Source organism: Hemicordylus capensis, chromosome 6 (assembly GCF_027244095.1).
Source record: "Hemicordylus capensis ecotype Gifberg chromosome 6, rHemCap1.1.pri, whole genome shotgun sequence".
Lineage (NCBI taxonomy): Eukaryota > Metazoa > Chordata > Lepidosauria > Squamata > Cordylidae > Hemicordylus > Hemicordylus capensis.
The window spans coordinates 59,706,753-59,732,559 of record NC_069662.1 but is presented as its reverse complement, the minus strand read 5'-3'; the positions used below and the strand labels follow the sequence as shown (position 1 = coordinate 59,732,559).

At 43.4% G+C, this 25,807-nt stretch overlaps 2 protein-coding genes across 5 annotated transcripts in view; one reads left to right on the top strand and one right to left on the bottom strand.

The window, feature by feature from the left end:
• LOC128330351 (zinc finger matrin-type protein 1-like) overlaps nt 1-18,245 on the bottom strand; it is a 40,449-nt gene extending 22,204 nt beyond the window's left edge. For both annotated transcript variants that reach the window (XM_053263066.1, XM_053263067.1), the window contains exon 1: nt 18,112-18,245. In XM_053263066.1, the coding sequence (XP_053119041.1) occupies nt 18,112-18,214 (103 nt within the window). In that variant the 5' untranslated portion in view covers nt 18,215-18,245. The remainder of the gene's footprint in view (nt 1-18,111) is intronic.
• Nucleotides 18,246-18,254: 9 nt separating this feature from the next.
• Nucleotides 18,255-25,807, top strand: part of LOC128330352 (leucine-rich repeat-containing protein 37B-like) — a 70,395-nt gene continuing 62,842 nt past the window's right edge. For all 3 annotated transcript variants that reach the window (XR_008310055.1, XR_008310054.1, XM_053263068.1), the window contains exons 1-2: nt 18,255-18,981; nt 20,303-20,452. The gene's annotated coding sequence lies outside the window, so the exon portion shown is untranslated. The remainder of the gene's footprint in view (nt 18,982-20,302; nt 20,453-25,807) is intronic.

Below are 25,807 nucleotides of genomic sequence, written 5' to 3'. Positions count from 1 at the left end.
TGAGACTAAACCAAAGTATTTCAGCAGCTGAAAAACTAAAGTAAAGGATATTCAAGTTTTTAAATAGCGTTTCATAATCTGCACACAAGCTTTTTTTTTTAAAGGCCTCTGGTCCAATCTTGAATCCTGTAATATTTACATTGTCCCTAATTGGTTCAAACAGAGGAAACCTTGAGAGAAGGTCATGCTGGAAGGTCATGCTAAAGATGAATGTAGTAAAACATGTACTCTGGATTAAGCTGGGAGAGGTCATGACTGCGGGGAGAGGTCATCAGCCTTGGACTGAGTTGTCAGCAATATGCAGATGACACTCCGCTTTATCTCTCCTTATCACCTGATCCTAGGGAGGCAATGGATGTCCTGAATTGGGGGCTGGAGGCCGTGACGGGTTGAATGTGGGCTAATAAGCTGGAACTGAATCCAGACAAGACGGAGGTAATGTTGGTCAGTAGGAGAGCCAATCGGGATGAAGAGTTTTTACCAGTTCTGGATGGGGTTGCACTCCCCTTGAAGGAGCAAGTACGCAGCTTGGGGGTATTACAGGACCCAGTTCTGCTTTTGGAAGCTCAGATGGAGGCGGTGGCCAGGGGTGCCTTTGCATGGCTTCAGCTAGTGCGCCAGCTGCGCCCCTTTCTCAAAAAGGCAGATCTGGCCACAGTTACCCATGCCTTAGTCACGTCACGGCTGGATTCCTGTAACGTGCTCTACGTGGGGCTGCCCTTGAAAAATATCCAGAAACTGCAGTTAGTTCAAAATGTGGCAGCTAGGGTTTTATTTGGAGCTGCCCAGTGAGAGCACATCACATTCATTTTGAAAGAGCTGCTCTGGCTACCAGTTTGTTTCTGGGTCCAATTCAAGGTGCTGGTTTTGACTTTTAAAGCCCTTAACGGTTTGGGCCTGGGATACCTGAGGGACTGCCTGCTCCCAAGGGTTGCTGCCCGCTTGACGGGGTCATCTGAGGGGGCTCTGCTCCGGGTGCCAACAATGAGGGAGGCTCGGTTGTTGTGCACGCGGGACAGGGCCTTCTCTGTTGCTGCCCCCAGACTCTGGAATGCTCTCCTGGTGGCCATTTGCACCTTGGTCTCCGTCACAGTTTTTAGAAAGCATGTTAAATCTTGTTTTTTTACCCAGGCTTTTATATGATTGTCCGTGCTGCTGCTTCTTTGTATTTTGTTCTGGTTTTTATGCTTGTATTTTAAATCTTTTTAATCAAGTTTGTTTTTATATTTTAGCTTAATATTTTAATTGTGGCTTTTTAATAATCTTGTTCTTAAATTCTGTGTAAACCACCTTGAGATTGTTTTAATGAAAGGCAATATATAAATAGAAATAAATAAAATAAGCTGATTTTCATGAGCTCTAGGTAGGACTCCATACTTAGATAAACTAATGGAGAGAGGAATTCAAGATGAGTGGGAGTTACTAGCTCAGTAGATTGTGGGAATGTTGTGGATGTAATTTGATTTCAACAAAGCATTTGACAAAGTTTCCCATGATATTTTGCTTAGCAAACTGATCAAATGTAGGCTAAATGAGAGTAACATCATGTGGATTCAAAAGTGGTTGGAAATCTGTACTCAAAGAATGGTCATCAAGAGCTCCTCATCAAACTGCAAACAAATTTCAAGTGGGGCAGTACTCTTCAACAGCTTTTATCAATGATTTAGATAAAGGGGTTAGCAGATTGATGGACAATACAAAACTAGGAGAGACAATTAACATTTCAGGAGACAGGAATAAAAATACAAAATGAGTTTGACCTAATAGAAAACAGCTGAACTTGCAAAAATTATATTCAACAGATTAAAAAAACAAGTTCTTCATTTAGGGGGAACAATTAAAAAGTCACAAGTACTGGATGGCTTGGCAGTAGTACATGTGAAAATGATCTTGGATTGCAGTCAGTCACAAGCTGAACATGAGCCAGCAATGTGATGCAGTAGCAAAAAAAAGCGAATGTGATTTTAGGCTGTATTAACAGAACCCAGTGGTTGGCATTCTGCGCAGCAAAATGCAGGTGGTACAGACACTCCCACATTGCTCTATGCATCTCATAACAATGTCCATAGTGTTGCAGGATGGGGCTCTTGTGCTGCTACTTAAAATTGTGCAAAACCGGTTGTGTGATGCGATGTCCATTCAAAAATAATGGATATAGCATCATACAACTGTGACTGTGTAAGAAGCAGTGCACCAGCCCTGTCCCATAACAGCATGGGAAGGTCTGTACCACTTATGTGTCACTGTGCAGAATGTTAGCCAGAGTTTCCAAGTCACAAGAAGTAATCGTCTCACTTCATTCCACACTATTTAGACCTAATCTGATTTGCTGTACTTCCAAATGTGGGCACTCTTCCACTCTAGCAGTTGCACGGGAGTAACAGCAGGAGAGAGGACATGCCATCAGCTCCTGCTTGTGGGCTTCCCAGTGGCATCTGGTGGGCCAATGTATGAAACAGGATGCTGGACTAGATGGTCCTTGGGCCTGATCCAGCAGGTCTGTTCTTATGTTCTCTTGTGCAACAGTACAGATACTTTTCGGAGCTTGCCTGTACTCCAGGAGCACTCTGCTAGACCTGGAAACATGTTACTTGATCCTCAGCAACATCTTTCTGGTCTACACATCATTAGTCAGGATGTCAGCCAGTAGCTTTAAACATGGGTGGGTTCACGTAGCTTTATATATTATTTTATGGGGTCACAGTATCAAGAAGTTTGAAAATCTCTGCAGTAACTACTTATGTCTGAACTCTGCAAATTCTGATTTGAGTTCAGAAGGCCATCAGAGGGGGCTTTGCTCCATGTGCTGACATTGAGGTAGGCTTGATTATTGTGCACATGGGACAAGGCGTTCTCTGTTGCTGCCCCCAGGCTCTGGGATATCCTCCCAGTGGGTGTCTGTTTTCTGGTGTCTGTGGCTATTTTAAAAAACAACAACAGAGAGCTGTTTTATTTGTTCAGACTTTTACCTCTTAGGGTTTGCCAGTTTCTCCTTTCTGGCCACACTGTTTTTTATGGCTGTTGCTTTTTAGTGTTTTTATGGTCTTGATTTTAATATTTTAGTGTGATTTTATGTGATTTAGCACAGGCAAGCTCCGAAAAGTTAATTTTATTGTATTAACTTTTGTAAACTGCCTTACTGAACAAAATAAAAATAAATAAGTAGCTTTTGGCTTCTGCCCGTGTCTGATTCCCATCACCCATGACTGTCTCCACACTTTGGATATGCCCTCCTTATAGTTCCCTCCTGAGTTGTTTAGGACTCCCTTTTCAGTTGTTACGGGCCCCACTGGGGCTTGAGAATTCCTGAATTACTGTTTTCTGTTCAAATCTGAACGCAGAAACTTTCAATTTATTCTCCTCTTGTGCACGGAGGACAGGGACGCTATTTGCCAGTGATCATTCTTGTAGTGCTAAATCTTAGTTTGGTGTTAATTCTGAGCTACACCACTGGGGCTTACTAAAGGCCTCAGAGCACTTGTTCCTTCAAGGAAACTCTTCCATTCATCTCAGCTTGATACTACAAAGCATGTTTAGCCAGCTCTGAAATGGAGAGGCTATTCCCTCTTGAACTGTCTTCTGGAGAGCTTTATAAACACAGCAGACTGCTGCCAATGCACAAACCCAGTTCTGGATCTCCAACAATTATATATTAAGGAAACACACACAGAGAAAGTGAGGAAGAGCAAGATTAAGCAGAACAAGGCTATTCCCACCATCTTTACAGTCTCTGATCGGTGTGATATCAGTTCATCCATTGGGTGGCAAGTTATAAACACAGAGGCCTTCCAGGTGTAGAAGCCAAATCAGAAATTTTGACAGCAGCAGAAACATCTCCTCAGAGACAAAAGTGTGGTAAGAATCTGCTAAAATAATGTTGTTCCCTTCTTATGTGAGATAGATATTCTACGATATATAGAAACTCCTACTCCAAAGAGATACAGACAAGTATATTTTGGGACCTAGAGATCCTGGCCGTCCCTTCAAATGCCTATAGACAGCAGCAGCCACTGTGCCACCTATCCCAGTCCTACCCTGCATTCTGTAGCAAGCTGGAGTATTTTCTTTTTTTATTTCACAGAAGTTGGGAAAATGAGGATGAGCACAGAAACCATTGAAGGAACAGGGTGGAAGGGTACAGCAGCTGCTCTGCTGTCTGAAGGGCAGGGTTACCAGGCAAGAACCTGGAGGCAACCCTATGAATATCATAGGAACATAGGAAGCTGCCATATACCGAGTTAGACCATTGGTCCATCTACACAGACTGGCAGTGACTTCTCCAAGGTTGCAGGTAGGAATCTCTCTCAGGCCCCTCTTAGAAATGTCAGGGAGGGAATTTGGAACCTTCTGAGGAGAATAATTACAGTGTTCACACATGCAGTCTCTCATTCAAGTGCAAACCAGGGTGGACCCTGCTTAGCCAAGGGCACAATTCATGCTTGCTACCTATCACAAGATCTCCTTCTTTATTCAATTTATATGCTGAACATATACTGAGAGAAGCTGGATTAGAAGAAGATGAGCGTGGTTCTAAAGTTGGAGGAAGGAACATCAATAACCTGCGCTACACTGATGACACCACTCTAATAGCTGAGAATGTGGATGATCTGCAAGCTATAGTAATGAAGGACAAGGAGCACAGTGAAAAAATGGGACTACAATTAACTGTAAAGAAGACTAATGACAACGGGTACAGCAACCAGCCTCATAACTGATAATGAAGACACTGAAGTGGTGGATAGCTTCTGCCTTTTAGGATTGACCGTCAATAGTAAAGGATCCAGCAGTCAAGAAATACGCTGCAGACTAGCACTTGGTAGGGTTGCAATGAAGGCCTTGGAAAGGATATTTAGATGCCGTGATGTGTCAACACCTACAAAGGTTAAAACTGTTTGGACAATGGTTTTCCCCGTGACACTCTATGGATGCGAAAGCTGGACTTTGAAAAAGCAAGATAGAAAAAGCATTGACGCTTTTGAACTTTGGAGCTGGAAAAGACTTTTGAGGATACCATGGACAGTCAGGAAAACAAACAAATGGATTATAGAACAGATCAATCCAGAATTTTCATTTGAGGCACAAATGACCAGGCTCAAACTATCATACTTCAAACACATTATGCGAAGACCAAGCTCCCTTGAGAAATCTATAATGCTGGGGAAAGTTGGAGGAAAGAGAAGAAGAGGACGGCCAGAAGCAAGGTGGATGGACTCGATTATGACAGCAATGAATGCACCACTGAGAGACCTTAAATGCCAAGTTGAAGACAGATCATCCTGGAGAGAATCTATCTATGTGGTCTTTAAGAGTCGATACCGACTTGAAGACACTTAATCAACCAACCAACCAACCAACCAACCAACCAACCAACCAACCAACCAACCAACCACAAGTTCAGTTCTCCTCTGGTCTTTTTTTTTTTTTTTTTAAAAAGAAAGGAGGGAGAGAGACTGACACAGAACACCCGGGATACTTCTGATCTCAAACAACAAGTTTCCTATCCTGCAATATCAGCAATCCCAAACAGCAAAAAGTTCTAAATTCCAAGCTAAGGTATCCTGTATATATACACAACAGATGCCAAAGTTGTTAGTATAATTAGAAATATCAGGAAAAAACCTTCCCATTTGAAAGGTATTTTAGGCAACAATACAAAAGAGTTCAAATCTAAAAGGTTCATTTGCATACTTGGGGGAAATGGTCAAGTACTCCTTAAGTGCTGCAGCGGAGAAATGCTTGACTAACAAGCAGAAGTTTGCCAGTTGGAATCCCTGCTGCTACTATGTCTGCGATATAGGAAGATGCTGAAAGGCATCATCTCATACTGCGTGGGAGGCAGCAATGGTAAACCGCTCATGTATTCTACCAAAGAAAACCAGAGGGCTCTGTGGTCGCCAGGAGTTGAAACTGACTTGACAGCACACTTTACTTTTACTCAGAAAAGTAGCCACCTAATGGTGTAGCGGGGAAGTAACTTGCCTAGGGAGCAAGAGGTTGCCGGTTTGAATCCCCACTGGTATATTTCCCAGACTATAGGAAACACCAGCAGCGATAGAGGAAGATGCCGAAAGGCCTCATCTCATACCGCTCAAGAAGAGGCAATGGTAAACCCCTCCAGTATTCTACCAAAGAAAGCCACATGGCTCTGTGGTCACCAGGAGTCAACACCAACTCGATGGCACAACTTTACCTTTACTCAGAGTCACAGCTTTATTTTACAAAGCACTGCAGAATGGTCATTAAAAGAAAAGAGGCTCAGATAACTGGCTTCAAAAGTAATAGCAGGCTTGAATGCAGACTAAAAGTTGTATGATCTAAATGGGAATTTATAAGACCAATGGCATTTATATTACAGCTACTTGGCCCTGATCAGTGTATGTGCATGAAAAGGGCATTATCCCCATGCTCTATCCCCTCTGCAACCTTCCACAAAGTTGCACAGGGCAAATTTATCTATTGGTCTTTCCTCTGTGACGGAAACATGAAGACATATATGTGAATGCACACCCTCCATTCAGGTGATGCGAGCTAAAGTGCTTTAGAAGCCCTGTGTGAAAAACACCCATGCTCCCTCTTAGAAGAGGCATTTCTCCTTCTTACCCAAAGGAGAAATTCCTCTTCTAAGATAGGGCTTGTTGTTGGGGTTTGCGGATAAATGCCTTTTCTTTCAGATTAACTGTTTATTCCCATGCAAATGTGTGCACATTTATTATTTATTATTATTTTACATTTATATCCCGCTCTTCCTCCAAGGAGCCCAGAGTGGTGTACTACATATTTGAGTTTCTCTTTCACAACAACCCTGTGAAGTAGGTTAGGCTGAGAGAGAAGTGACTGGCCCAGAGTCATCCAGCTAGTTTCATGGCTGAATGGGGATATGAACTTGGGTCTCCCCAGTCCTAGTCCAGCACTCTAACCACTACACCACGCTGGCTCTTTAATCCGTACTAATACAATTTATTGATATGTCTTTAATTTTGTGACGACTGTAGCTATTCAGTTGCCCACACTAAGGGATACTCTGTTTGAGATGTAAAAACCAAGGGCCAGTTCACATCCCCAGAGTGCACAGGTCCACCATTGGGCTTGTGGTTAAGCTTCACTCATGCTCAGCTTAAGACACTGTTCGTGTGCACTGCTGCCACTATGTAAGGGCAGCACATGCAAACCACAGTAATCTACACAGTGGCATTTGCTGGAGCTGGCATTTGTTAAAGAGACTGCAGCAGCTGTGTGCACAGCAGCCAAACGGAGACACTGGCTCAACAAAAGCACCTCACAGTAAAGCTGACGGCAGCCCGGCATATTCTTGAGGCAATCCTACATTGGTCTGAGTTCAGCACAAGACTTGTTCTTTACACACACATTAGAAGCAATTCAAGTGCTTGGTTTCCAGTTTTCACTAATACTCAAGAGTAACAAATATAGACATACAAATGATCTGCTTCATCAAGCAGCTTTTAAATCTCTCATGGTACTCTTCCATTGGGCTAGCCTAGTACTGAAAGTTTAATGACAACAAACATCAGTTTTACAGAAAACTCAAGGATGTACACGCATGTCTTTTCTACCCTAGGGGTGGATATTGCTTTTGCCATTTTCCTTGGATCCTGTCTGTAGTTGTTTTCTCTCATTTTGCTGAGGTCCAGTAATTTTTGCCTCATCATGTGGTGAATATTTCTTAGGATGCATCACTGTGTGGTGAAAGCAGATGCTTACCAGCCAGGTAAGGAAGCCTTAAATGCCGGGTGTCACTCACCATACACAGGTGCACTCATAAGAATTATTCATTGTATGAAACTAATAGGAAAAAATAATTAGGGGGTGACTTTGCCTTAAAAAGAAAAAGATCTTAATATGCATTCTGATCTCTTATACTTGTGCCCCATATCATCAGGAGTTCACAACTTTTGGATCAGATATCTCATACACTAGTAAAACCTACACACATAGTCCATATGAAAATAATAAAATTCACTATCAACTATGTACATACAACTCATATAATAGACCACATGTGTATAAAAGTCCAATCAATTCGCTATGATGTTAGAGAAGGGTGCCAGTAGAAGCTTCCTGTGAAATTCTAAATTGATGAAGTTTCATCCAGAGAAATGTCCCTATAGGGAATTAATGGATGTATCCCATGAAGTAGTAAGTAGCAGCAATCCTATCCAATAAGATTATAGAACTACAGTATGACAATACTGAGCTGGCCTTTTGGTAGAAAGCATGACTTGTCCCCTTAGCTAAGCAGGGTCTGCGCTGGCTGCATATGAATGGGAGACTAGAAGGGTGAGCACTGTAAGATATTCCCCTCAGGGGATGGAGACACTCTGGGAAGAGCAGGAGGTTACAAGTTCCCTGTCTGGCTTCTCCAAGATAGGGCTGAGAGAGATTCCTGCCTACATCCTTGGAGAAGCCACTACTAGTCTGTGAAGACAATACTGAGCTAGATGGACCAATGGTCTGACTCAGTATATGGCAGCTTCCCATGTTCTGGTGATTTACAAGGAGTTTGGGATTCCCCTATCATTGCCACTGAAGAAGGCTGATTAATAGCCACAACATGAATGACTTGTGATGTGTCATCAGAAGATACCTCCTTGATAGGACTGCTATTACTTATTACTTCATGGGATACATCCATTGATTCCCTACAGCAATACTTCTTTGGATTAGAATTCATCAATTTAGAATTTCACAGGAAGCTTCTACTGGCATGGTTTATAGTGCATTTCATTATCTTCTTCATATGGATTATCTGAGTGGGATTTATTAGTGTATGAGATATCTGACTTATGATTGGTTGTTTCATGATACATGTTGGATTAAATAAAATATTTTGAGGATTTAGACTATTTGGGGTTTTTTAATGTATCATTCATGTTACATCTGAATCAAACCAGTGTCTCACACATTACAAAAAGGGGGAAATTACTTGCTTATCCTGAGGATCATTCACCAGGAATATACTGCAGGGATGGAACAGAGAACTTCATAAAGGAAAAGGCCTTTTCCCTCTTCCCTGCCCCATTTTATTTTATCTTCTGACTGCAAGGCTGTGTGCTCAGATCCACAGGCTAACATCCAGATTAAATTACTCATGAATAATCATATTTAAATTAATTGGGGAAGTTAGTCATGACTAACTCATCACATTAATTTCAGTGATGCTACTCATGAGTAATTTAGTCTGGATGTCAGCCACTGACTAGAAGTTAGAATTGCAGATTACAGTAAAAAAACCCACCTTTTCATATCTTCAATTTTTTGTTTCTTCATTCCCTTAAAATTGCAGAATCTCTCTGACTTTGGGCTTATTTTAGATAATTTACAGCATATAAAGGAAAAATATCATGGTGTTTCTACTACCCCACCACCCCCACAAAAAAATCTCTGCAAATTGTTGGATGCAAAAGTTGTGTGTATAAAGGAGTGCTTTCCACTTGATACCAAACAAACTTTTGATATATTAAAAGGTAGTCTTTTATGTCTTATGTCTTTCTATATTAAAATAGGACCTGTATTTATAGGCACTAAGGAAAACAAAGTTCTGAAAGATCCATACTGTCCTCATCTTCATTTCAGGAGCATGAAGTAACAGTGTGCACTTCACACCCAGGGCACAATCCACTTAAGTTGCTGCACTCTGTTCAGTTCAGTCCCTTGACAGAAACAGAAGTAAACCAGCTTAAATGGATTACATTGCATGCATATAAGAAAAATGTGCATATCTTAAGAGCAGAAAACATGCTGACAAGAGTCATTTGTGCTCTTTGTAAAAAACAACTGAGCAACAGTCATGCTACTCTGAAGACACAGAGATTATCCACAGAACCTGAGAAATAAAATAATGCTGTTTGTCTTAGCACAATCTTCTCTACATGAGGGAACACCTTCTCTGATATGATCCCCCATTAAGATGTACAGAGAAAGCCCTGTTCTTAATAAAATTCTGTTTATTCTTTATTTCTCCCCATTTCTGCCTCAGAATATATTTTCAGAAAGGCAAGAAAAATGATCAAATCAAGACCAGTGAATAACTAAGGCCCTGACCAGACATCTTTGGTGCACTTTAGCATGAGTGACATCAAGATCTCTTTCCTGGGTGGTTACCATCTAACTGAGACCCACCATCAGTATATATGTGGAGTTAGATGTTTGTCTCAGTGTGCATCATTTTATATTAATACTAGTGTTTTCAGGCCCGTTGAAATAACGGGCGCTAGCAACTCCCCCCACCCCCCGACTTGCCTCCGCGTCTGGCCCCGCAACCACCAACTGTCGCCGCCGCTTGCAGCCTCCATGCCGCGACCAGTCTCCCCGGCCAGGCAAGGGCCCCAAATCCCCCCCCCCGCCCGGCTCCGGCAGCGCCGAACGTGGTGATTCTCTTTATTTACCAGGGGGAGAGTAACTGGCCCTATCCACGCCCAGCCCAGGACCTCCAGTTACTGTTGCTGGTGTCTATCTTACATTTCTTTTTAGATTGTGAGCCCTTTGGGGACAGGGAGCCATCTTATTTAATTTAATTATATTTCTCTGTGTAAACCGCCCTAAGCCATTTTTGGAAGGACGGTATAGAAATCCAGTGAATGAATGAATATATCGCTGTTGCCCGATATAGGTAACTATACATTTACTAATGCCTATTTCAGATGATTCAAGAACCCACAGTTCATTTGAAATCCAGGTGACACCTCTTCCCCTTTAGAGCAAATTGAACAATTGCTGGTTTCTTAAATCAGTTTTCCCAGACATCAGAACTGGGGAACCATGGTTTAAGACATTACAACAAACAAGTATCTCAAACCAAGATTAAAATGTAGTTTGAAATCCTGGTTTATTGGCATCACATATGCTACAATATTCTAGTTTGGACATCATGGGAAATGGTAGTTTAAAAAACCAGGAGCTTTCAATTCAGTCAAGAGTGTGAGGGGAGGAGGAAAGGGCAGAGGAGCACATGGGGCTTGTTGGATCATCTGAACTGGGCCAAAGAGATATAAAAAATAATCAATAAAATCTTAAGAATAAGATATAGTGCAAAGCACTAAATTAGTGTACAGTCCCTGATCTCAAACATATCTGCATCACATACCATCATAATGTACAAATGGAAATTAGTTTGTACAATACAAAAGCAATCTAAGAAAGATTCACAATGCTCAATCTAAGAAAAGAAGCTCATAAATCAGGATATCTGGAATTGGCTGATATCCTGACTAATGAAGGAGGTGTGCTTTGAGGGACATGCTGGGATCCCTTGCGCAACTCCACAAGCCCTCCTGTGTGCACACAAGGGCCCAGGAGTGTGGGGAGCATGCCAAACCCTAAGGGCTCTTGCATGCAGGGGAACTGAGGGAGTTGCACGAGGTCTCCTAGAGTGGCCTGCAGTCCATCAAAATGCTCCTGCTTTGCTTGTCAGGATGTCAGCCACTGATTCTATAGGTCACTTTGTCTATATTTATGAGACTATGATAAAAATGAAGCGCCAGAGCCAGAGATGTGGGTGCTATAGAAATTTTTGGGGAAAAAATTGCATTTCTCCCCTCATTATTATTATTATTTTCTCAAAAAACATTTCTATGCATCTTTTCCTCATGCCCTAAATAAATTGTTATTTGACATGTTGTTTGACCTATTTATTTAGATTTTTAAAAATCCCTCATCATATTAATTTCTCACGCTGTATCTCAAAAGTTTTCAAGTAACCAACTATTTAATATTGTGGGGAAGGGGATCAGTCAAAGCACATCTTGTAGTTTAAGTGTTATACTGAGACAAACTGAAAACTTGATATGGAAAGAAATTATTTTTACTAGTATACTTAATATGTACTCTCTCTCACACTTCCTAGGGATGATCACCTGAAAAACATTAGTTACAACTCTGAAAGTGCCAAACTTGCCTCATATTTCACTGGCACAAATTCATTATCACTAATGAATTTTATGAAACTATGATTGAAATCCATACTAGTATTGCACTTGTGCACTACTGTGACTTTCCAAACTACTGCTGCACTACAAGGAAAGGGGAGATTTTCACTGATCTCCCCTTCCCTCTGAAGCTTATCATGCATCACCAGAATATGAGCCCCTTTTGTCCCCCAGTGACATATTTTGGCTATGCACAAAAGGAAGAGGAGATCAGCAGAAACCACCCCTTTCCCTGCTCAAGCAGCAACACAGCTGAAGTCTGGAACTTGCACTCCTGCATGCTTGAAGTGCTAGTCCAAAGTATTTCTAGAAATGGAACAAGACGTTCTGGTAAGAACTAATCTGCCTACTTTCCTTTCACTACAATCTTAATTGATAATTTCCATCTTCACAAGTTAGCTAACTTCTGTCTCAAACGTTCACAAACCTGCCATGAATTGGGGTGAATGACAACATCACAAACTATGCTATTGAGATATTACTACAATTGTACCAAAATTGGTTCAAATCGGTCCAGGCATTGTGAAGTTGACAGGGGGATAGACAGACAGACAGACAGCTCTCATAAGCTTAGCTAAAAATAATATATGGGTAAGTTTTCCAGAAAGTTTTCCACCACACATCTCTGACCACAGCAAAGTGAGCAGGGCAAAACAGCTCTGTGTTCCAGAAATCTACAATTTACATTTTTAGAACTTTATATTGGCTTTATTAATTATTATTTATTTAACATTTTATATCCCGCTCTTCCTCCAAGGAGACCAGAGCGGTGTACTACACACTTAAGTTTCTCCTCACCACAACCCTGTGAAGTAGGTTGGGCTGAGAGATACGTGACTGGCCCAGAGTCACCCAGCAAGTCTCATGGCTGAATGGGGATTTGAATTTGGGTCTCCCCGGTCCTAGTCCAGCACTCTAACCACTACACCACACTGGCTCTCTTGAATATTTATGACCTTTTGAAAAGATGTATAACATGAAATTTGATTTTCATATGATGATGTGGGGAATTATTGAGAATTTCCCACTTATGTTCTGATTTAGTTCTTTCTACTATAACATCTTTTAAAATGCCATCAGAAGGCAAATCAAATTTGCTCAGGCTCTAAAAAAAGGCTTCATTGTCTATAATGGCTTATTGTCAAATGACATCTTCTGAACTGATATTACACAAAGGAATTTTTTTACTAAATGTATGTTATTGGACAACATTTATTGTACATTTTATAGTTGCATGTATTTATTTTAAAACTTTCTCTCCCTTTTCTATTTAAAGCATCTAAAATGGCTAACAAATTCTTTAAAAATTAAACATACACAAAAACTAAATATAATAAAACCAATCACAAAAAACAACCAAAACAAGAACAAGCATCAAAACAAAGCTGGTAGAACACACAAAACCACAGCAGGCAAGCTTAACCCTCTATCCCACCCAAGAAACTCTACTACTACAATGTGTGTGTGTTTTTAAAAATCTGCTAGAAGGTCAGGAGGACTGCAGGTAAAATTCCTGGGGTGTGAGATCATCCAAAGCCTGGGTGCAATAGCTGAGAAGGCCCTGACCTGCATACCCTGACCTGTGAAGGCTAGGACAAATTTCATTATGACAAAATTCCAAGGATATTGCTGCTACGCCATGCCAGTATAGCAGGCCCCTCCCCACAGATCTAGGCATAGGGAGGTGGCATATCGGAGGTGCTTCCCAAGGTGCACTGACCCCAGACAGTTTATCACTTACTGGCTGGCATACTAGGCAACTTTATGTTTATCTTCTAACATTGCATTTGCAAAGTTGCACAAGAGCACAATTGCAAAAACTGTAACCAGAGTTGTGCAATAATAGTCATTATTTCCAATGACTATCACAATTTTTGCACTGCGCTCTTGTACAACTGTGCAAACACCACATTTCAAGGTAAATGTAAAGTTGTGCATTATGTCAGCTACTGTTTGAGCCAGGTGGGGAAAAAACTAAGCCCTGATTCGCAATGACCACAGAGACCTGTTGAGAAGTCGTATAGAATAGTGGCCAAGAGATTGAGCTGTATTTCAGGAAGTCCTCAGTTTAAATATTATTTCTGTCATAATATCACTAAATGGCCTCAGGCAAGTAACTTTATCTTTAAGTCTTATCCGCTTGGCTGCAATATGATCTACCTTAGAGGATTGTTGTATGGATGAAAAACAAGACAGTGTATGTGAAGCACTTTGAACGCTGGAAAGTGCTATACAATGCCAAGGACCACCTTTGCCCCTATGAGTTTAAAGTAAAGTATTGTAAAGTGTGCCGTTGAGTCTGTGTCGACTTCTGGTGACCACAAAGCCCTGTGGTTGTCTTTTGGTAGAATACAGGAGGGGTTTACCATTGCCATCTCCCGCACAGTATGAGATGATGCCACTCAGCATCTTTCCTATATCGTTGCTGCCCAATATAGGTGTTACCAGAGGGAATTTGAACTAGCAATCTCTGGCTTGATAATCAAGTCATTTCCCCGCTGCATCATTAGGTGGCCCCTATGAGTTTACTTGAGCTTTATCATCAGCTTTGCAGTTATTAGCTGGCCTGCCAACAGCACATGTTAGATTGCTGGCATTTTTCTATTGTAGCACCACAGCTTTGGAATTTGAACTCTGGCAAGGTTTGTCAAACTTCTACTCTGGATGCTTCTATACTGACAATAAAGACCTTTTAATTCTGCTTTTGGTTGAATATTTTAGTCTAAACAGCTGCTTTTATTGTGATTGTTTTGACTTTTATATTGATGTTTTATTATATTTTAACCATTCTTAACTACCTTGTAAGGTTTATAACTTGAAAAGTTATAACATCTTTTAAATAAAATAAAGCCAAAATGATTTCATCCTAAGGACACAAATATTGTTCAGTGTCAGTAGTTGACATCCTGACTAATGAAATGCTTAAATAATAAACTGTGCTAGTGCAAGATGGCATCACTGTGCTAAAAAAACCCCCAAATATTTGAACAGTTGTGCAATTGCACATGAGTCCCATTTAAAACAAATGAGAAGTGCCATAGTTGCACACTGTTGGGCAAGCACAAGCATGCTTGTAGGACCACAGCACCAGCATGGAGTACAAGCTCCAGACGTAGTTCAACAGCTTTGTGATAGGGCAATGTCCTTCCACAAGCATCAGGATGTCAGCAAGTGTATCTAAGTGTTAGCACCTGATTAAGTATTGCAAATTATCACCACCCCAATGTAAATCTTTGGGATGAAGAGAAAACGACAGTATTACGCTAAGAACACTACTCAACAAAGCCCCATAAGGAAGCATGCCTGCAAATGTTTCAAGATTCACTGCTTCAAATGCCAGTACAAATTCAAATTTGTTGTCAAGGCAGAGCATCTAAGACCAAGCACACTGGCTCCTGGCTAAGACATATAAGCAGAAAGCCAAAGAACCACCCAGTGTTCCCTCTAAGGCATGTGCATAAGTTTTTTTTAAAATGTTCCCTCAGTTAATTTTAGATCCCACTCAGGTTGGCTCAGGATGGCCTCATACTGAATGCATGTGCACACACACTGTTTTGATACTGACACCTAGAATAAAACTCATTCTGCAGGAGGCAGAATAAAACTCATTCTGCAGGAGGCAGAATAAAACTCATTCTGCAGGAGCAACACTGCATGAGACTAGTCCCATGTGCCCAAAGAGGCTTTGGACCAGTGTTCTCTCTAATTTTTTTCATCACTGTGCAGAATGAGTTTTATTCTGGGTGGCGACATTGTGCATTCAGAGTGGGAGCTTCTTGAGTAAACCTAAGTGGGCTCTAAAATTAACGGAGTGGACTTTAAAAAACTTGTGAGCGCAGGCATGTGCGTGCTCCTTAGAGGGAACAGTGCTTTGGACTTTTGTTTCCTACACAGCCGCAACCTGCACGGTCAATCACTGTTGAATCTGAATAGTTTCAAAACCTGTTTGGGACATGTTAGCGTGAATGGGGATCTGTTTTGTCACAGAAAAAAATAAATCAAAAATTGAGTGTAACAAGCCTCTGGGTAGCGTTTCTGACTCAGACAATTTCCTGGGGGTGGGGGTCCAATGCCCTATATCAATTTGGATCTGATTTTCCCAGTAGCAAAAGTATTTAAACTAAAATATTTGAGTAGGGAAATAAAGCACACTTAATGTGACTTAAATATTATATTCAAATGAATTCAAAGTTTTACTTAGACATTTTTGTTAGAAAACTTGTAAATATTTCAAGACATGACAATGCAATAGCATACACTTCTCTTATACTATTCAAAGTTATAAGAGAGAGAAAACAAAGGCAATGAAAACTGTGCTAACACTAATTTTACCACACCTAAAGTTCTGCAAATTAGGTATATATAGATTTTTCCCAAGTATAAACCATTTTATGTCCCTTTCACAGGCAATGTACAGAAGGGAAGCAGGGTCATATTTGCTGGCTCTCTTCCTAATAGCAGCACAGAGCCCATTCTCACCTTCTCCTGAATGTATTGGGGGCAGGGACAAACAGCCATAATTCTACTCCCCACCTCTACACTGTCTGAATATGTAGGCTGAACATAAGAAAGGGTAAACTGAACGGAGTTGATTACAATTGTGGAACTGCCTAGCTGAACTGATATTGTATTCATTCATTATATCATTAATTAATTTTATGAAACAAAGTATTTTTTAGAGATTGTACTTTTCCCCATATAAAAAATATAGCAGTCCATATCACTGCCCATGGGCTTGCCTAAAATTATTATTTGGATCGCAGTCTGTATTTGTGTGTTGTTCAGAGCTAGCTACTTCATGAAAGAATTATAAGAACTTCTGTCTTAAAACCAACCAACCTCTTGTCATCTTATCTTTCCTCTTTAGGAATGACAAGCTCAGCTCAAGACAAAGAAGAGATGGAAGGGAGTAAGTGGGAATTTTTATTACAGTGACAGATCATACTGTCTTGTCTCTATATGTTCATCACCTCAAATGCTAATAATAGTAGATGCAGAGAAAAAGAAATGTTGTTTTAAAAAATCACTACACAAGTATCATACCCACTACGGTGTAAATAAGAATTTACTGACAACTCAGAAGCTGTAACAATTGGAATGAGTGAGATTTTAAATGTCTCACTGAAACATACAGAAAAACCCCATCTCATGAAAGGAGAGATTCAAACTCCAGCTTAAAATTAGTTGTGTGAAGTTTCGGCACCAAACCTCACTTCCCAGAAAGGGAAAGTATATATGGTTTCTGTAGGAGAACCTACCTGGCAGACCAAAACTGAGGTCCATCTATTTCTAAGATCAAGCAAAAATTGAATACCAAGGCCTGGATGCCAAGTTGGGAAGGGTCGATGGCAGAGCACATACCTTACATGCAGAAAGAGACTGAATCTGGGACTATCATCTCTAGCTAGAGAGCAGTTCTAATAAAGAAGAGCTTTATGACACATTATGACTCCTATGCTTATTTTGAAGCATATAGTTGCTTTATTGTATTTTATCATGTTTTTGTATGTAAGCCATCTTGAGTATTTGCCAGAAATGTGGGATACAAAGCTCAAAAAGTACATTCAGTGTACAACGGGGAAAGGAGACTGTCACTCACATTCACCTTGTAGTATATAAGTTTGGCACTAGAGCTGTTATAGACCTTCGTTTTGGAGCTCCCCAGAACAAATGGTGTTCGTGTGAGCAGACTAGATGTGTGAGCAGCATAATGTTGGGAGCAGCAGCACCAGCTGCTAGCACTGAGCAAGAGCCACTCAAATGGCCGTCACTTTCATCGAAACAGCCGTCGTGGTTTCCCACGAACTCCTCTGACAGGACACTGCTCAAGGGAGTGGCCCACTCGCCTGAGCAGTTCGTTGGGCAGGTAAGCCCACCCTCAACCATCTCCACCCACTTTAAAATACGTCGCTCTTGGTGCAGGTCTCTCTCCACCCCCCCCGGGATATCAACCATTTCCTTTGTGGGGCCTTCCAGGCCCACCCCACAGCTTCCCTCAAAACTGGAAGCTGGAACTCCCAAAGACCACCTAGACCCCTGAACCCCTCCCCAACTTCCTGTGCGTCACTTCCTCCCCCTGCGGCCAGCTCTGGGGTCTCGACGGCCAGAGGAAAGGCTCTCCCTCTCTGGGTCGGCCGGCCGATTTGCCTGCCTGCAGCAACTCACTCACCTGCTCTCTGACCACGGGGGGGTAGCGGCAGCGGAGGGGAGGTGGCGTCTCCTCCCCCCTCTGCCCTCTCCCGCCCCGCAGCAGTAGCTGCTGCCGCCGCCATGGCTGGGGAAGCGGAGCGGAGCAGAGTAGGCCCCACACCGCCTCAGCAGCAACTACCCCCGCAGGGAGGGAGGAAAGGAAGGGGAGGCAGCTCCGACCCGGAAGGAGAAACTGGGAGTGGCGGAAGTCGAAACCGCTTTCCTCGGCGCCGCCTTCCGAATGAGGGTGTTCCTTTTCCTTTGCCTGCCCACTCGGCTTGTTTTCGCTTCATCCGCGCGTGACTGTCCGTGGCATAAAGCTGGAGTGACGCCTGTTTCGCGAGACTTGGCTTAACGTTCACTGGGCCTTCAAATGCAGTCTAGGGTCGTTATGTACTTCAGAGCGTCTTAGACGTGTTAGATGTTCTGAAGTAACAATGGACTGCATTTCAGGGTTGTTGTGAACCCGCCTTTCAGCCTTGCCTCTAACCTGCGTTATGAGAGACGGGGGCTGAGCCCACGCTCCTCCTCTACAATATGGGATAATAATGATGGGCTGCTTTTACACTTTCATTGTCAGGACATTAAAAAAAAGTTTATATAACTTTTTAAAAGGCACGAAAATACTTTTTTCATCCAAAATAGAAAAAGCATGAAAATTTTTCCTCATGTTTACTATCTGTTTTGCTAGGGTCCATGTTGATGTCAATCTACAGCTACAGTAAAATTCTAGATTTCTCCATTGTTGGCAGCTGTCACTTTTGCCCCAGAAAGAAAGAAAATGGAAATGACGTGGAAGTCCTGTCTTCACACAAAACTGAACTGTCAGTCTAACCTTTTCTATGTTTGTGTAAGTTGAGGATTTCTCAAACATTTTAAACCTCACCCCTTTTACTGAACTTCCTCCAACTTGTGCCCCACCTAATCTCACGTATTTGCTGCTCAGGATGTATCTGGGTAGAGTCTGGTACATAGTTGTGGCCTGCAGTGTCCAATTGCCCATGCTGCATCCGACGATTAGTGGACTGGGATATTAATCCCAACATTGATCCCCATTAGATGGGGATCTTCTTGCTGACCCTTCCAAAAAAGCGCACACGGAATATTGAAAGAAAGTGGCAGTTCATCCAGAGCCCCCTTCTCAAGTAAAGTGCCAGAGACAGGGAGCATGCAACCCACTTGGATTTTGGCTCCCTTTGCCTCAGCATACTTTACTTACTTGGAGCTTTGTGATTCCCTGCAAGTGTCTTGTACTTCATAGTTTGAGGATTTCTGATTTAGGCTGCAGTTATATGCACACTCACGGCCTGAGTAAACACACATAGGCTTGAGTTGCACATCCTGGTTTTATTTTGCTTTCCACCCCCCAGCATTTTAAATCATTCCCCTCCTGCCTCTTGCATTACTGTCTGCATGGAGAAAGGGGGTTTAAAGAGAGGATCCAGCTAGCCGTAGCTGGATGCGATTTTACCACCAACTATCTGCTGCTGAGGCCCTGTGCTTACAATAAAATTTTGAGATGGTATGAGCAGCAGTGTCTATATGTCTGTATTAGTGTACATCTCCCATGCTGCAATTTTGGCTTTTGCCATGCAGCCACAAAAATCTTATTTTTCACCTGAGTGTTTTGCCTTCATGTGTGATGTTGTATTCATCAGTACAAATATGTGTATGTGGTCACATATGCGTCAGGGCTATTTGTTCACTCAACAATCAAGTTGTTGCAATGCAGTATCATCTATAGTCTTCTCAGTGGTTTCCTGCTAATTGTTGAGAGGTACACTATTTTCGAGATTTCATGCTTTATCTGACAGAAATCTCAGAACTATTTTCCACCTTTCCCTGCTATTGGACGTTCTTAAAGAAAGATGAAGAGCTGCTATGCATCCTCCATAGACTCAGATGCACCTAGGTAATTTTGCAACCTGGTCCTGGACCTAAAGAACTTTGGACCCTACCCCACCCCCCCAACTGCAAATTAAGCATCATCCCCCTACACACACACACACATACACACACACCATGACACACACAGTATTTTAAACACGTGGGTTCGTGAGGGCGCAAAGAGCAACTGAACTCACAAGAATGTAAGAATATAAAACAGGTATATTGATGTAAATATGCATCAGTAGAAACATTTCAAAACTTAACATATTCCCATCCTACAGGTTTCTTCCCCTACTCCTTCATCTGTCTCTAAAGCGGAGGTCATGCTCAGCCGCCTGGTGCAGTGACCACACCAGCTAGGACAGACTAAAGAGAATTTGGGGGGCCCCAGGGGGTGTGAAAGCCCTGGACGTTGGCCCAGAAGTCCAGAGGTAAGAGCACTTCTACAGTCGCTTTGGGTGATGGAATGCTTTCTGGTGAAGGACTATTTGCATTACCAAGCTTAGGAAATGTAGTGTGCTATGAAGAGCACAGTCATTTCATGTTTTAGTCATCGTCATATGACAGAGAACATCAGTAGCTGCAAAATCTGTAACTCATTTCTACTTTTTGAAGTGAATGTTTACTGGTTGAATATTTAATCTTGTAAACAAAACTTTAAGGGCAAGTTCAGATGCAAGTAAAGTGAAGGGAATAGGAGGTTCCTGGAAAGTGCGCACTCCTGGCCTGAGTCAGCATTTCCAGTCACTTCCATGTTGTTCTGATCTGCCAAGGCTGTGTTCCCTCCACCACCCAACCTTCTCTGCTTAGCTGCTAATGTAGGTTGCAGATGTTGGGTGATGAGAGGGAACCCAGCTTTGACAAACATGACATTGGTAGGTTAGAGCAGTGTTTCTCAACCACCGGTCCCTGGACCGCTGCCGGTCCCCGAAGGGTTGAGTGCCGGTCCCTGACTGGGAGTCAACCCCCCCCAACTGAAATCAAGGCACTCACTTCCTCAGTTTTGCACATGGCACGGAAGAGGAAGAGTATCACGGAGGCATGGGACCCTTCTTGTGCCTTGCCTCCACATGCTGCTGAGATCTTCCTACAGCTATCTTATTCCCTATCTTTACAGCTTCAAACTGTATGCGGTGCGGGGGCATGGAGGAAAAAGTATGGCAGTGGGCGCCACTTGAAGGGCTGCTGGTTCTTGCATGCTCATTGTTTGCAGCCAAAGGTTGGTTGATTGAAACCGAGCTGCCTGTTGTAGTCGAGGCGCCTTGAGAGGGAACGCTGTTTCCCTCTTGCATCAGTGGGGTTTGCTTGTATGTTGTTTTCATTGGCCCCATGTAGCTTTTGAATTTTTCTAATGGCCCAACATCCCCTCTCCATTGAGTAATCACAAGCACCTCCACTCCAGACATACTGGAGACAAATTTGTTCACCCAGGCTTTTAGATTCAGGGGTTCTCAACCTTGGGTACCCAGACGTTGGTGGACTTCTACTCCCATAATCCCCAGCCATAATGGCCAAATGCCATTGTTGGGGATTATGGGAGTTTAACTGAGGGGCCCAAGGTTAAGAACCCCTAATATTCCATGTTTGCAAAAGATTCCACATTTAATTATTTTAATGCTTATATTATTTTCATTCTAAACTGCCCAGAGATGCAAGTTTTGGGCAGTATAGAAGTCTGATAGATAGATAGATAGATAGATAGATAGATAGATAGATAGATAGACAGACTTGAAACCCCTTTACTAACTGCTGGTCCGGGAAACTGCGCATGAAGAATGTAGCGGTCCTTGAAACTCTGCACGAAGAATTTAGCGGTCCTTGACTCCAAAAAGTTTGAGAAACACTGGGTTAGAGCATGCAGAAATTAACGGAAGTACTGGCTTGTGTTGGGAACTCACACTTCCTGGGAACCTCCAGCTCCTTCCATCATACTTGCAGTGGGTCATTTGAACCTGTCCTAAATCTTCAAAGCTTAGAAGGTACTGTAATATATTAAAAAGTACTAGCTGGGCTGGGCACAGAGCATCTGTGCCTCTAGTTACTGCAGCCATTTTTTCTCCCACACCCCTGCTTATTTTTCATGGCTGTCTGACTAGTCAGTCACCTGGCTGCCCATCCTCCCACCGGCCACCTCAGCCTGCCAACCTGCCACCTCCACCGGCTGGCTGGCCCAGCACCACCCGCCTACTCCCACCAGCGGCCGCATCTTCTCACCCACCTGGCTGCATTTCCTCTTTCCAGTGGGTGGGCGGGCCTGCTGGCTGGCTGCACTTCCTCCTGCCGCTTCCTCCTGCCGGCCAACCACGCTTTTTCTTGCTGGCAGGTCTGCCGCCTCCTCCGGCCCGCCACCGGCCGCCTTCACTGTTTTCTCCCCCGTCCCCATCGCTAACCCCCCCAGCAGCTCCTTGCAAATTCTCACAAGATCTGCCACAAATGGGATTAGTGATGGGTAAGTTTAAGAGAAATATTTATAAAGAAGATACTGTCATTTGTAACAGTACCATAAGTTGCTTTACGTGGTGTAGTGGTTAGAGTGCTGGACTAGGAACGGGGAGACCCAAGTTCAAATCTCCATTCAGCCGTGAGACTAGCTGGGAGACTCTGGGCCAGTCACTTCTCCCTCAGCCTAACCTACTTCACAGGGTTGTTGTGAGAAAAAACTCAAGTATGTAGTACACCGCTCTGGGCTCCTTGGAGGAAGAGCAGGCTATAAATGTAATAAATAAATAATATAATCTGGAAAGTAAACACTTTAAAAAGTGTTTTCAGTGACAAAACACCAGGGGTGGCTTACTAGATCCTGAGTGCTTCCAGAGTGTGTTTTATTTCAACACAAACATTGATTGCTGTGTGGGATTTTGTGTAGAGTCCAGATGATGTTATCTGCATCCCATGTGAGATTTGCCCTACACCAGTGTCTTTTTGTTGCTCAGTTATTCTGACTTGATAATGCTAGTGGAACAACTTGCATGATATGGAACGGTGTAGATGGGCCACAGTGCAACTTGTCTCAATGCACACGTCACGTGCGCACGTCGCGTGCGCAAAAGGCTTCTAAAAGCCTTTTGCAGCGAAGCGTCAGAACGCCCGTACTTTCTTCAGTAATACTTTCCTGCCACCCCGATTACTGAAGAAAGTACGGACGTGCGCGTAGCCTTTTGCACTAAGCCTTTTGAAGCATTTTGTACTAAGCTGGGGAAGGTAAGGAAGGAAGCGGGGGAAGGTGCATTCACTGCACCGATTACTAAAGAAATTGCGTGCGAGCACAAAAGGCTTCTAAAAGCCTTTTGCACTGTGCAGCCAAGCGCTGGGAGAATGGGTGGCAGCGAGGCATCCTGCTGTCCCAATTACTAAAGAAAATACAGCAACGGACGGGGGGAAAGGGGCGGGAGGGGTAAGTAAACCCTCCTCCGCCCTTAAAGGAACCCCTCCACCCCAATCCACCCGAATCCGAACCGCCCATGTCCGGACCGATCTGGAGGCTTTTAGAACGGCCTCCGGACCGGTCCAGGCACATCACTATCAATGGGTGGTGGGGTTCATGACAAAGAAGACGTTCTCTTAAATAAATCCTATTTAGGGCTTTATAGGTTAAAACCAGCACCTTGTATTTTGCCTGGAAACTTATCGGTAGCCAGTCTTTCAATACTGGAGTAATATGGTCTCCTTGAGATGACCCAGAGACCAACCTGGCTGTGGCATTCTGGACCAGCTTGTTTCTGGACTATGTACAAAGGCAGTCCCGCACAGGGTGCATTGCAGTAATCCAGTCTGGAGGATAACAGCATATGCGCCACTGTTCTGAGGTCATTTATTTCAAGAAATGGATGCAGCTGGCGTATCAGCAAAAGCTGATAGAAGGAATTTCTGGCCACCATCTCAACCTGGGACACCAGGGAGATCTAGAAGCACCCGCAGAATGTGTACCTGATCTATCTGGGGAAGTGTGACCCCATCTAGAACAGGCAGATCAAATTCATCTCCCGAGTTCCAGTGAGTACAATGAGTACCTCCGTCTTATCTGGATTCAGTCTGAGTTTGTTATCCCTCATCCAGCCGATCACCACATCCTGGCAGGCATTTAGGGAGGTTATGCCTTCTCCCAATGATACTGACATGGAGAAATAGATGTGGGTGTCATCAGCATACTGCTAGCACCCTGTACAAAATCTCCTGATAATCTCTCCCAGCGGTTTCATGTTGGTGTTAAACAACATCAGAGACAATATGGAGCCCTGAGAGACACCATACAAAAGTTCAGATTTTGAAGAACAAGCTACACCATCTGAAACCTGCCTGAGAGGTTTCAATCCAAGCTACACCATCTGAAACCTGCCTGAGAGGTAGGAGTAGAAGGCACTGTAAAGCAGTGCCTCCCACTCCCAACCCCCTCAGATGCTCCAGAGGGATACTATGGTCGATAGTATCGAAAGCCACCGAGAGGTCCAAAAGGACCACACTTCCTCTGTCACACTTCCTCTGTCCATTCACCATTGGAGATCATGTATCAGACTGACCAAGGCAGTCCCCACCCCATAGCTCGCCCGAAAGCCAGTCTGAAATAGGACTAGATAATCAGTTTCCTACAAGTGTGACTTGAACTGGGAGGCTACCAACCTCTCAATCACATTGCCCAGCCACGGAAGGTTGGAGACAGGCCTGTAGTTGCTCAACTCTGAGGGATCCAACGCAGGCTTCTTCAGAAGTGGTCTGATAAGACAAGGAGGCTTCCTGCCCTCCCTCAGAGAAGCATTTATAATCTCCACCAGGCAGGGGCGGCCTGTGAACATGCCTCCGGGGGTGGCGGTGGGCGGCATCTTTAAGTGTAAACTGAGCCGGTGCGCCGTGCCGCCCAGCAGCCCCCGCGGTGGGGAATTGCCTCTGCCACTCACCTGGCCGCTGGTGAGGGCTCGCCTCTGTGAGAGCCAGGTGAGTGGTGGAGGCGATTCTCTGCCGCAGGGGTTGCTGGGTGGCACGGAGCATCGGCTCTGTTTACACTTAAAGAAGCCGCCCGCCGTCCCCCCGGAGGCGCGTTCACAAGCCGCGCCTGCTACCAGGCTTTCTACAACAGCAATCCGCCTACCAGATAGTATAAGTCATGTTGGGCAAGAGTCAAGAGAACAGGTGGCAGGCCACACCGTTCCAAGCAGCTCACCCACGTCCTCAGGAGTCACAAACTGGAACTGATCCAACCTAACCCAGAGGAACTTTTACCCTCGAACCTTGGGTTCCTGGTCTGTGGCCTCCAAGGTCTGGGGGCTTCCAAATGCCCAGGGGGGCCTCCTGAAGCCAACTTGCTCTAGGAAAGTGAGCATAGAATTGCAGCCAAGTCATTAAAGTATTAGGTTACCTGGGAGGAAACTATTTCAGGAAGTAAAATAGGAGTAAGGATTAGCAGTAATGTCCAAAGAGCAGGAGACACCATGGCCCCAAGATCAATTTCTTGGTCAGTCACCAACAGCTCAGATCCCATCAGCATATACTTGAAGTTGGGTTTTTTTGTCCCAATGTGCATCTCTTTACACTTGCCAACATTGAAGCACATTTGCCATTTTGTTGCCCACTCCCCTAGTTTGGAGAGATCCTTTTGGAGCTCCTCACAATCTGTTTTGGATTTCATTACCCAAAAGAGTTTGGTATTGTCGGCAAATTTGGCCACCTTGCTGCTTACTCCTGCTTCTAGATCATTTATGAATAAATTAAAAAGCACCAGTCCCAGTACAGATCCCTGGGAGACCCCACTTCGTACTTCCCTCCATTGTGAAAACTCTCCTTTTATACCCACC